Raw genomic sequence first — 13,271 nt, 5'->3', positions numbered from 1 at the left:
CTAATTGTAAGTAAAATTATGAGTTCAGTTCTCATTCAATAATGAAATGAAATAAATTTTCAAGGCATAGCCTACGCTATCATCGTTTGTCAGTCTGCCAAACTCGTGTATTTTCGTGGTTATGATTCATCAAATCAATTTAATGTTTGGAAATTCTTATAAAATAGCTGAGTGTATAATAAATAATGACCTTTACTGAAAGATTGTTATGATACTTTTGTTGGATTGAATCGTAATCATCATTGTGTTACATAACTCAATATGAGTTAAAATTGATTTTTGTCTGTTTAGAATTGTAAATTGAGTGTGTGATTGATGAATGTTAAGTGACCGCATAACCTAGCTACATTTGGACTGTTGTATAAATTAGAATCGGAACCGTTTTGGGCGTAAGTTAGCCTGTGGTACTTTTCTGTAAGTTGTGTAATTCTGAATGATTAAATAAATAAACTCATATTGAAAAAACCCAGTTTTATTTTGTCACATCCACATTTATTAGACATTGATGTGACAAAATAAAAATGTGTTTTTCGATTACAGAAAAAATCCACAATATCAATTCAACAAATGTTATCTAATATATTGTGTACCACTTTATCAAAGTTATTACGACAAACCGATAAACTAGAGTTTGTTTTGTTGCAGTTTGAGCACGGCATGGACTGGAGCGCGTGAAACAAATGCCTGTCAGTGAGCGAGTGCACTTGATCGAATTAGGAACGGCTCGGTGAGTTGGCTCTCTCTCACTCACACAGTGAACGGTGGCTCACTTTATTAACAACAATCACTCGGGCTGCTGAGGGTTTGTGTGGTTGTGTGTTGAGTTTTCATCATCAGCGGACACTATTTAGATCGATATTAATCTCTCGGACTGAGGTTCTGAGTGTTGAGTGGAGGATCACTGTTCACTTCATTCAAATTGATATTAATCACTCGGGTTAAGGTTTTGTGTGTTAAGTGTTGATCATCGGAGGGTGTTGTAGTGAAGGCAGCTCACTCTGATAACGATAACTCGGGCTAAGGTTTTGTGTGTTGGGTATTGATCATTGTAGGATCTTGCAGTCTCACTTTGACTGAGGCTGAGGTTCTGTGTGTTGGGTATTGATCATCTTTGGATCTCGCAGTCTCACTTTGACTGAGGCTGAGTTTCTGTGTGTTGGGTGTTGATAGGCTACTAACAGGTGACACACTCATGGTGTGTGTAGTGGTGTGACTGCACAGTGATGTCACAGTCGCAGCGGTGTGACGAGTCGCGCTGCCAACAGCCCCAACTGGCCGACCACGTGGTTTGTCGATGACCTTTCCTGCGGACCGAGCCGGTCCCCGATTCGCACACAAGGACTTCCTCGACTACGGAGCCGACATGCTTTGTCATTTCTTCTGGGTGAGTACCCCTACAACTCATTACTAATTCACTGTTCTCATCACTTACTATAATGTAATTAAAACATTTTCCGACTTGTAGCCCAGTCAATTAGTCATTATAATGCGGCCCGACCAAACAAAAATTAAGGTAATTGATTTTATTGTTTTAATCAATCCATTTGGGTATTAGTAAGAGTAATCTATGGTTTCCCACCAAAATTTCTGAAGGCATAACTTTTGGCAGCCTGAAAACCAAGAGATTTTGGTACTTTTTTCATTTTTTTCACGATATCTCCAAAACCGATTGTTCAATCCATATTTTTGTTCTATTCTTTTTTGAAGAGAATTAAATTATCTACAATTTTCACCCCCTAAATGCTTTTCTATCTCCAATAGGAAGCGAGTTATAGCTCGTTGTGAAATTGTTAATTTTTTCCAACTTCGCGAAAAATCGCCAAATCCATGTTTTTATCCTTTTCACTTCTTATAAAGTGGTATGTGGTATTTTTGATCGTAATTAGAGTATTACTAAGTTGTCAATACAATCACTAATGATAGAGTTGGAACAAAAAAGGTATATTTCAGGATAGTGATTTAATTTATGAGACTCATGATTTGGCGCTAACTTCTTTTGGGTGAATTCAGACCAACTGCTAATTGCTAAAAACGGTCATTGTTGGGAATAAAAAGTGCACGTTATACAGTGTTATAGTGTGAAAATTATGAAGTATTCACTAGAGTAGATTTCATAAAAATAGTCCAGTTGATGATGAAACAGCAGAGTGCCTCCTCAACACCCCCTCCCTCCCCCACCAAAATACAGTGTTATAGTGTGAAAATTAAAAAGTATTCACTAGAGTAGATTTCATAAAAATAGTCCTGTTGAGGATGAAACAGCAGAGTGCCTCCTCAACACCCCCTCCCCCCCCACCAAAACACCACCAAACGACGTTAACAATTCATCAGGTTTAAATATGAAATATGAATGTACTTTTATTTATAATCATTTGATTTGGCAACGTTGGATTTTAAATTTTTAATTTGAAGCTCAGATTTTGCAGTCCGGACACAGCAATGTCTCCCGGCAACATAGACCAAAAAGTTATTCATTCTTGTTTTTTGAATTTTTCTATTTTTTGTTGGCCTATGATTGCATATATATATACACATATTTTTATATATATATATATATATATATATATATATTATATATATATATATATATATATATATATATTATATATATATATATATATATATATATGCCTCATGATACTACTCATATGTAGGTTTCTCTCTGAAAGCACTGCATAGACTGAGCCTGTTTTGTCAACTTGGCATCAACGCTTGTTTCTATGACTCTATTCAATACACTATTTGGCTGAACGGGTTCCCCATCTACCTCCATCTGTCTGATCCGCATATCCCTCCAAGTCTGAAGTTCTTTCAGTTCAACTATAGTTCACTGTTCTCCTCATTACTAACTACAGAAGTATACTTGTGAAATTTGGTTCAGTGGGTAGTTTAACTTGTAAGAATTTCATTTATAAGAGCATTTTCAATTAACTTGAAAGTAATCAAAATTAAATAACATATGTGTATCTATATGTATAATCCTGTTTATATATCTACTAAAACACAAACCAGGGGACTGATTTGGTATCATCAGAAAAACACCTTTCGGCACTTTTCCTGTAGTAAAGTCACAGCTCTACCATAGAAATGTTTTATTTATTTTCACATTGAATAATAATAATTTTTATTGCCAAAATTGATACACATGTTAACATTTCATAATAGATAAAATATAAAATCATTCTATTTGATAATTCGATCATGGAATAATAAAAACTCGTATAAATGATTGGGTAAGAGTCAACAGGCTCAGCCCAAAACTGCCCCTCTACCAAATCTTCATATAAATAGTTCTAGAAAAGATGCTTTGAAGAAGTTTCGAAATATTTCCTTTCTTAAGGTGCGTACAGACAGACGTACGCGCTGCGCTACAAACGCGCGTTTCGCAAACAAGGATTTGCTAAGTACGGTGATCGATATCAGGCGCGAGCTTGCCACGTGCTCCATTGTTGTCGGCGGGAGCTTGGCCAGTTCTTTGCACGCGAACCGGAATCGCGCGACCGGCGATCATCTTGCGTACTTCTCTCGTTCCGATTGTGTGATACGCAGGGCGTGAGTCTGTATGCACCGTTGATATTCATGTTATCAATGATATTTGAAGTCTGTACGCAGACTATATATGGGTATAGCTTATATATGGGTATGGCTTATATATGGGTATAGCTATCCGCCAGTTGGCTATAGTCATAGAGAAACAATAGCATAAGTAGATATCCCATGGTATAAGGCGTTTATGTCGCAACTTTTACTGTTATCTCAAAGTGATAGTCCACGTAGTTCTTTTCCGTGAAGCTGTGTGACTCTGGTAGTCTCTCATATTGTGCCGTTCATACACTCTCACCCCAAGAAAACAGTAAAAATCTAAAATAATCGACAGTAATCAACAATAATAGGCTTGAGCTAACAGTAAAAGTTGCGACATAAAAGCCCTATACCATGGGATATCTACTCAAGCAATTGTTTCTCTATGCTATAGTTGTTGCCTATCAATGATATTTATAGTTTAGTATACATTCAGCGACAGTTCGCTCTTCATCTTCAATTTCAAAGCTGTAAACTGATCTATAGGAAGGAACTTTACAGATCTATAATAAATCACCATTCAACATGAAACACCACTCGTTCAAAAAAAGTGAAAAACGTTTGCCACTGAAGTAAGTGAGTTTCTAAGGAATCGTTGCCGTTGAACAAATATGTTTTCACTATCGGAACCAGATCAGTGAAAATTTCAAATCGATGCATTGAGTAGTTGTTCGCAATGTAGTGCATTGCTGCATTTATGAACCCAAGTGACTGCAGATGGGAGAATTCTCTGAGCCTGAGCTAGTTGAGTAGAGCAGGCATATAGAGCAGTGGTGCTGAATGCTGATAGTGGACTCCCCTTGTGATACGTTCGTGTTGGCCAGTCCAGTCCACTCCAGTCCCCAAGGCGCACTCTCATCCAACCTGGCTGGTCAATGAAGCTGGCTCGGAATCTGATATTCAATTGAATTTATTTCTATAGAACAATTCAACAGATTATAGAATTAAATACATACACAGGGTATAGCAACGCTACAATAATGCTATCTTGTGGTCGCATAACTTTTTTTTTGTCAGAGCACTCCATAGAACAATTCAACAGATTATAGAATATAATACATACACAGGGTATAGCAACGCTACAATAATGTCATTTTGTGGTCGCATAGCTATTTTTTTGTCGGAGCATTCTACTTTTACTCTGTTATCCTCCTATTGTTATTTTGGTAGAATCTTTCCTCTCTGGGCATTAGAGATATGCTTCTCATGTTAATTATTTTTCATTCATTTAAATCTAATCTAGTTTTTTTATCGGGAATGATTACATTTTACGTTTTTGGAAATGAATCAGTATGGTGAATGATGTTTGAAAGTACGTTTTTTATTCTAATCACCATTTTCAATTCAAATGGTAGACTGCGTCCACACGAATTAAACCTATTTTGTAGTTAGCTTGTATAGTAAGGTCCAAAATAATGATAGTATTTGATTAACATGCTGTTGTTATCCTTTTCTATCATTCGCCATCCTTTCCTTTTCTAGCCCTGTAACGTTGTCAGATCGTTTTTTTTAACAATGTAGAAAATATATAATTAACGAAATATTTCATGAAAATTTACTATCAAAACATTGAAAATATGTTTTCTTGGTGAATAAAATATAATTGATTATTTTAAACAAGAATGAACAGTTAATAATACAGTCCTAGTTTATAAAATCATATGAATGTACAAACATAAGATCAAAACTAAGAAGTTTGTATTTATTTATTTATCATTTACAATCAAGGACAAAGAAACAGACTACAGTCCAAAACTCCTTTTCATCCCAATTTCATAAAATAAATTGTCCAAATAAAGGTTTTATGTGCGACTTTCCAATTCTCACTAATTTCCACATTTAAACAAAACACAAACACTTGAAAAAATTATTAATTTTGAATTTAGAAAGATTAAGATCCGAATTGATAACAAAATTTCTCAACATTATTTCTCTGACATTAATTTAGTAAATGCAATTTTATTTATTTCCCAATCACTTGATAATGGCATCATATAGCCGAAACATGTTGTGAGTAAACAATTTTAAAAAGGGTACTTGCATTTCTATTTTTATTTATGAACAATTAACATTACATCACATGTACCGGTATCAGCAGTCTTATATAGAAGGCAGTGGCTAAGCAGAAAATCGGTAATGCTGTTCTCTCATCTTTCTTCACTGTAATTATAACGTGGACGTCACTATAGTATAGTGTTGAAAAATATTTTTAAATCTCTAATAAAAGGGTACTAAAAGTTTTTAATTTAATCAAGTAGCCCATGTATAAGCGAAGTGATTTTATAGAGTGTTGCTATTTCAAACAATCGTACATAAACTAATTTTATTTAAGTTGATAAACACATTAATGTCGCAGAATCTTGAATGAGGTTTTTGACTGACACGAGTTTTCAATCAGAGTGAGATAACAATTCAATTTATTTTTACATTGAGGTACATATTTATCTCCAGTGGAAAAATTCAATCTTATTGACTGTTTTTGTACAATAATAAGGTGGCGACCAATAATCGTAATAAGGAAGCTCTAATTTTCTATGTAGATTTTCTTCAATTATTCCGAGCTAAGCTCTTTCGAGTAAACAAAACATCAGCTTAGCTTCGTAGATGCTCAGTGCCGGTTGCACAAAAGTCGGTTAAATTTTAACCGAAGAAGAAAGCTTCTTTGATTGGTTCACGTTAAATTATTTACGATTAAAATTTAACCGGCTATTGTGCAACCGGGCCTCAGACTCTTTACACGAATAAATTTGACAGTGCATTTCCACGTTGTGAAATGCCAATGTTGACTCAACTGTTTGTTAATGATTTATTTACCTTGGAAACTGGTGTTTGTTATCAATGACTCAATCTGCACCTTCATTTCTAATTGATTCATTGTTGAGCTTTCTTTAGGATTTGTGTTATCGTTTAGTCTATTGTTAGAACCATAATATACTACGTGTATTATTGAATTTGGTTATTAGATTCCATGTTTGGAAGTTTGTTGAATGGCGTAATTTTTTCTTGTGTTGAATCTTTTAAATGTCATGTTTTCGAGGAATGTTAATTTGTAGTTTACCTTGGTAACGACTTTTGCCTGATATCCTCTTCTCAGTGGTCGTCTCTCTGATAGATCCATCTTCTCCATTTATTTTTTCTGAGTTTCGTTGCACTCTGACTCCACCACTTCTGATCGACACTTTTCCAATTTCAACCATGCAATTCATGAATGAACGAACAACCAGGTCATTCAATTCTCCTTTTGTGCTCTCTCGATCCATGAAGAGATTTCTCCGATTTATGATATTTTTGCAAATCATTGTTGTCTTTACTTTTTTGGCTACTTTAAAACTACCTTAATTTTAATTGTATACTATTCTTACTTGACTAGAATTGAAGGAAACTGTGGGTCTTAGGCTAGGCGCACACCAGTTAGTCAAGACAAGACATGATCAGACACGTTCAGTCACAATACTCCACATAGCTGCTTATGACGCAACTCACACTGATTAGTCATTGCAATTAGACATGTCTTCATAAGCAACTATGTGAAGTGGTGTGTCTGATCATGTCTTGTCTTGTCTTGACTAACTGGTGTGTTCCTAGCCTAAGGCCTAAAGCTAGGCAAACAATAGTTAGTCAAGACAAGACATGATCACGTTCAGTCACAATACTTCACATAGTCATGTCTAATTGCAATGACTAATCAATGTGTGTTGCGTCATAAGCAACTATGTGAAGTATTGTGACTGAACGTGTCTGATCTTGTCTTGTCTTGTCTAACTGGTGTGTTCCTAGCCTAAAACCCACGTGGGCATCGAAATCAGTGAAATATAGTTCGGGTATGGTATTTTCCAAACGCAAGATTCAATATCCCGTGAAAATTGTCCAAGACATGTTTATTTATTTAACTTATTTATTTATTCATATGCAAATACAATTCAGGTAAAAACAACAGGCATTTGCCCAAAACTGCTTCAAACCTTAATTTGGAATACACAGTCTAAAGGTTATGCTACTTACGTAACTTAAATGATAATTTGTACACAATTTTGAGTCCAAAAAATGTATCTACTACAATTTTGAATCTAAAAATTAAAATAGTGTTCCACAATGGAGAATTTGGTAGAAAGCGTGTTCGCAATACATGTAATGCAAATGTAATAAACCTAAAATGTTTTTCTACAGAGAATAGCTCTCTCCTACATGTCCCTCATGTTTGGATGAGTAATGTTTTGAAAAATAGTCAACAACCCAGGCCTTTAACTCACTCTAGTGTCCACAAGGCGGGCGTTACAATAAAGGAAAATAAGAAGCGATTTCTATGCCAGCAGCTTCAAGTGAGATAGAATACAGATTGAGATTTTGAAAGCAGTGTCGCCAATTGGACTAGTTTGCATTCTATTGTGGGCTTCGAGCCAATCAAATGCAATATCATTCACCTCTGTGCATTGTCAGAGTGCCACTCTCTCACAACCACTTATCGTGATTAAGTTGCCATGCAGAGTATCTGTTGTGAATTCATACCAATTCAGGGCCAATAACAGTCTTCTTACTGTAAATTAGCTAGAACCATGATATCAGTCAAAAAATGTGGATTGAATTTTAAATGATTGATTTTTAATTTTATGAAACAGCGCCCTGTTTCATAAAACTTAAGTCACTTAATACAGGAGAATCACCATTCCAATTACATGCTTGATATAGCCGATAAAATCAGATGTTCCTGTATTACAGGACTTCTAAGTTTTTATGAAACAGGGGCCAGGCCTCATGACTGCTTCATAATAATTCAATCTGTGGATGCTCTGATAGGAAGTACAGTATAACTTGTTATTCGAAGAATTTCCTGGCTTATAATCTGTGTCCTAAATAGATATGGTTTGGTCAGCCTGCCGAAAATTCCCCACTCAGCTTGTTTTGCTTGTATGTTGCTGTGATAAGAGGATTTTCAGCTCAGTTACGAAAGAGCTAAGCAGTTGTGTCTCTGATTTCCAAGTGCTTCTCAGTTCTTTATGAGCCTCCCATGTCTTTATTGTTATCTGGTAGCAAAAAATCTAAATTTATTGCATGTTCAGGCTCTCATAAATATTATCACGCAACTTTCCGCAAGTCTAGAACAGTTCAATCATCGGGCTCTTGTAAAAAATGTACTATATCTTCTATAAATATAATAAAGAAAACCTATTATTATAAATTATTTTTTGAAGGAAGTTGTTTTCATTACGATTGAACTTGGATTTCATCAAATAATTATTTAATGTAAAGTTTTGCAACCAGTACAGATGAAATGGACATAGGTTTCATGCTTTATCATTGGAATTCATAAGAGAAACATGAAGAGATCACAATAAAATTAGTAATAATTTATATTCTTCAGTTATAATGTACTAAGAGACACAAATTCGGAGTGAAACGAATATTGTAGGTATTCTGTTTGGAATTGGGGAAACTAAAGGCTGCCTGATTCAAATTGAGGAGGATCTAATCGATACTGAAATTTATGTATTGAAAAAAACAATATGATACTGTGAGGTTTTCAAGTAGCCTATTATGTTTTCTTCAGTTATCTAATATTATAATATCATATCTTCTTCAGTATAATATAATAATGGAAAGAATTAGCTTATACACGAATGGGATAGGAAATTCACGAATGACGACGCATCATCACGTCTGAACTACTGGACTGATTAACTTGGAATTTTGCATATAGATTCTTTACCGAGGCTGGTAATAGGCCTATTTTCAAATCTTCAAGATTTCATTTCGTCAAGTTTTCAGTTTGTCAAGTTTTTAATCATACCCTTGCGGAGCACGGGTTAACTGCTAGTTTTTAATGAGTATTCAAAAAATGATGCTCCGAGTAAAGTAAATTTGGAAGGGGTATGAGGTAAATGGTTTTTGATAGGGCAGTATTTTTAAATTGATTACGAAAAAGTTTTTACATTGGTTTCTATTGAATTTGGATTACATCATAGATCACATACAAGTTGTATTGAAAAAGTAATTCGTACCAAGCCCCATGATACTCTACAACCTTGAACAAAAGAAAAATGTCCTTGAAAAAATTGACTTTCCCCGTCATCAGCATTTTTTTTTGTTTATTAAATGCAGCTGGTTAAATGTATGAATGGGGGATGATACATTTTTAGTAGGTCTAAATTTCAAAAACTCAGGCTAGGCGAACTGCAGTTAGTCAAGACAACCCAAGACATGATCAGACACGTACAGTCACAATACTTCACATAGTTGCTTATGAAAAACATGTCTAATTGCAATGACTAATCAGTGTGAGTTGCGTCATAAGCAACAATGTGAAGTATATATATATTTATATTTATTTATTCATAGACAATAGATACAATGCAGCTAAAAACAACAGGCATTCGCCCAAAACTGCTCTAAACCTCAATATTTGGAATACACAGTCTAGAGGTTATGTAAATGATAACTTTCGATAGCTTTGATAACATAGCTTTGAATATAGAAATTGGCCATTTTTTGTATATTAGAATATGGACTTAAGTACACTCGACAATAAATTTTTCATTTTTCGACCGAATTTGACTTATGATGCATGATTTTGGACCGCCTTGACGAGCCGAGAAGAATGAAGTGCAGTACGATGAAATTTGAGCATTGTGTCAAAAGTTATAAGTGTTTGAAATTTTTATCCTTGAGGTGTCCTCAAGCGCGCCTCTCCACTAGGAAATACTGAAATGAAGTGCATCTAACGGGTGATTTCCATAAAACAAGATCTCATGAAGTTATGTCATTGTGCGAAATATCAATGTGAGAACAATGTAGTTGGTGATGATGGTTGAAGCTGAAAATTAGGTGTTTTTTACAATACAAGGAGCATTGTTGTCAGGTGTACCTGGGAATCTATTTGAGATAGAGCGCTCTCCCTGATCTCAGATTGTAGAGCACAAGAATACGCCCAGAGGGATTTTGAATTATACATCTCAATGTTAACAATCGGAAGATATTGTTGATCAAAAACTGAAATTCATCAAAATTGATTTTTCCTTCAAATTTCACTCATTTTTGAAAAATCATAACTCAGTACTCATTGGAGATAGAGTTCCAAATGATCTCATTTCATTCAGAAGTTTTTAATCTAAAAAAAGGCCAGAGCAAATTTTTCTGTCCGATTACGAGATTTGGCAGAAATAGCTGAAAACTGGAAAATGAGCCGAAAATACGAGTTTTTTGGGCCACTCTGTATCTTAGCACAAGGAAATTTTGCATGAAGAAATTGGTTCTGGACTTCTCTTATGTACCCAAATAATATATTAAAAAATAAGAACTACAATATAAATTGCAAGCACATCCCAATTTTTATGTGTATATTGACTGGACTACAAACCAAAATCTTCCTTCACAATCACAAAAAATATTAAAAATTTCACTTAAATCCACAAATTATACTCATGTTAAAATTCATATGTATTGTGACTAAACGTGTCTGATCATGTCTTGACTAACTGGCGTGTGCCTACGCCTAGCCTTAGACAGGTAGTTGTAATATTGTTCAATGGTTCATGTTACCGTTCGAATTTGTGTGTACATATATTAAATATTTGACGAGCTATTGGTGAATGATGTGGGGCGATCGATCAATCGATTATCTGCCAAAAGGCGGCGTGAGATTTTGATTAGTAGATATTGGAAGGGATGAAAACAGAGGGTGGAAACAGGGCACAGGGAACAGGGAACAGGGCACTCCAGACCTGAGCTCCCTGCTCGGGCACATTGTCAACCCCCTCATCCCTTCATGTCCTCGTTCTTGCCCCATTTTCTCGTTCGACCACCATTATACTACGTTGAGAGTTGCTGCTCCTCACCCCTATCTATCCCAACACCTCTTCAAGGTAACGTTCTATCTCTCTCTTTCTCTGTCTCTTTCCTTTACACTCTTTTTGTTTCTCCTTACTTCTCTCTCACTCTCTCTCTCTCCCTTTTGGTAGAGAGTTAGTGGGGAGGATATTTTTAATATTCTTTCCGAAGAATGGACATTGATATGTCCAAAGCTCCGCCAATTTATGTAGATGCATAACAATATGATTATTATCTAGAGTTATTATATTACAAACTGCTTTTTCATATCATATACAGTTCAATAATTATTTTCTTAGTCTATATTATGTAAATTCATCTATAATTTTGCTGTATTGTAAGCTATTGTATATAAGTGTATAAGCCAGTATATATTGTAATCTACATAAATAAAGTACTCAATCAATCAATCTCTCTCTCCACCTCAACTCTCTCTTTCCTCCCTCTCTCACTCTTTAACTTCTTCACTCTTCTCATTTTTTTCACTTCTTTGCTCCTCTTCTCTCTTTCTATATCTCTCTCTCTCTCTCTCTCTCTCTCTCTCTCTCTCTCTCTCTCTCTCTCTCTCTCTCTCTCTCTCTCTCTCTCCTCTACGGTCAAGTGCTGAAGGGGAGGGTATCCTTGATACCCTCTCTGAGAATGGACTTCTTTTCAAAGTTTTTCGATTTGTATATCATCAAGCTATCAAGATGAAAAAGTTTTCTCAGGGAAACATTTTTTTTTTCTGATCATTACATTTTGAGATATGAGCGCCCAAAATTTAAATTTTTGGGACAGAACATTTCAAATTCGGTAAGAGATAAATCCATGAGATTTAGAGGATAGATTCTTCATGGTATTGTTGATCTAGTAAAACAAAAATTTTCTGAAAAAATCAATTTTGAAGATAATTATTCAATTTACCAAAAATAACTCAACTAAAAGTTATTTTTGGTTATTTTTAGTAATTTGAATAACTATCTTAAAAATTGATAAAATTATTCAAAAATATTACGAGTAGAAAGTTTATGTTTCGCCTTTGCACAGCCTTAAGGTCCAGACTTCACCGTTTCATGTAAAAAATTACAGAAGTACCTTAACTTTTGCATATTTCATCATTTTTCTTGCTCAATATTATTGTAGAACTCATTAGTTCAATATGATTCACCATGTTATTTTACCGCTACTGGTATTTATTTTTAACGCTAGAGAGTAAGTTAAATTATGCTTTGTTAAACACATGAATAAAGGAATCTGAATCTAAATCCTCTCATTAGAGTTGTGTTTAGGTTAGATTAGAGTTGTGTGGCAGAGAGGACCAGGAGTCCTAACTCCGCCCTAATAAAGGCATATAATCAATCAATCTCTCTCTCTCCCTTTACATTCAACTGTCTCTCTACCTCAACTCTCTCCTCTCTTCCTCTAACTCTCTCCTTTCCTCTCCTTTTAATCTTCCATCAACTCTCTCTCTCCTCTCCTCTCACCCTTTCTCTCACACACTCTCTCCTACGAGAGAACCCGGTCGTGTGTTGATGGGAAGGATATTATTTTATATCCTTCTTAAAGAATCGAGCCGATTTATGAAGCTACATTACAATTTTATATTAACGTTATTCTAATTGCATTTAATCTTTATTCTCATTGATCAATTATCTATACTTTGTAAAATTCGTTGAATAATTAGCATTACCGTCATACAATGTAAATTAGTGTATAAGCCAGTAAATATTGTAACATACATAAATAAAGAAATCTAATCTAATCTATCTAATCCCTTTCCATTCAACTGTCTCTCTACCATAACTCTCTCCTCTCTTCCTCTAACTCACTCTTTAACTCCCTCTCATCTCCTTTTACTCTCCCTTCAACTCTCTCTCCTCTACTCACAC

At 34.9% G+C, this 13,271-nt stretch overlaps 1 protein-coding gene across 2 annotated transcripts in view; it reads left to right on the top strand.

Moving 5' to 3' along the window:
• LOC111054577 (phosphatidylcholine:ceramide cholinephosphotransferase 2-like) overlaps positions 1-13,271 on the top strand; it is a 151,428-nt gene that overhangs the window by 3,689 nt on the left and 134,468 nt on the right. Inside the window, exon 2 of one of the 2 annotated variants that reach the window (XM_039420721.1) lies at positions 646-727. In XM_039420721.1, coding sequence (XP_039276655.1) covers positions 681-727 — 47 coding nt within the window. In that variant the 5' untranslated portion in view covers positions 646-680. Of the gene's footprint in view, positions 1-645; positions 1,385-13,271 lie in introns of both variants that reach the window. The other variant, XM_039420722.1, reaches the window with a different exon arrangement.

The sequence above is a fragment of the Nilaparvata lugens genome, chromosome 2 (assembly GCF_014356525.2).
Source record: "Nilaparvata lugens isolate BPH chromosome 2, ASM1435652v1, whole genome shotgun sequence".
Classification (NCBI taxonomy): Eukaryota; Metazoa; Arthropoda; class Insecta; order Hemiptera; family Delphacidae; genus Nilaparvata; species Nilaparvata lugens.
The sequence above is the reverse complement of the archived record's forward strand: the minus strand, read 5'-3'. Positions and strand labels throughout refer to the sequence as shown.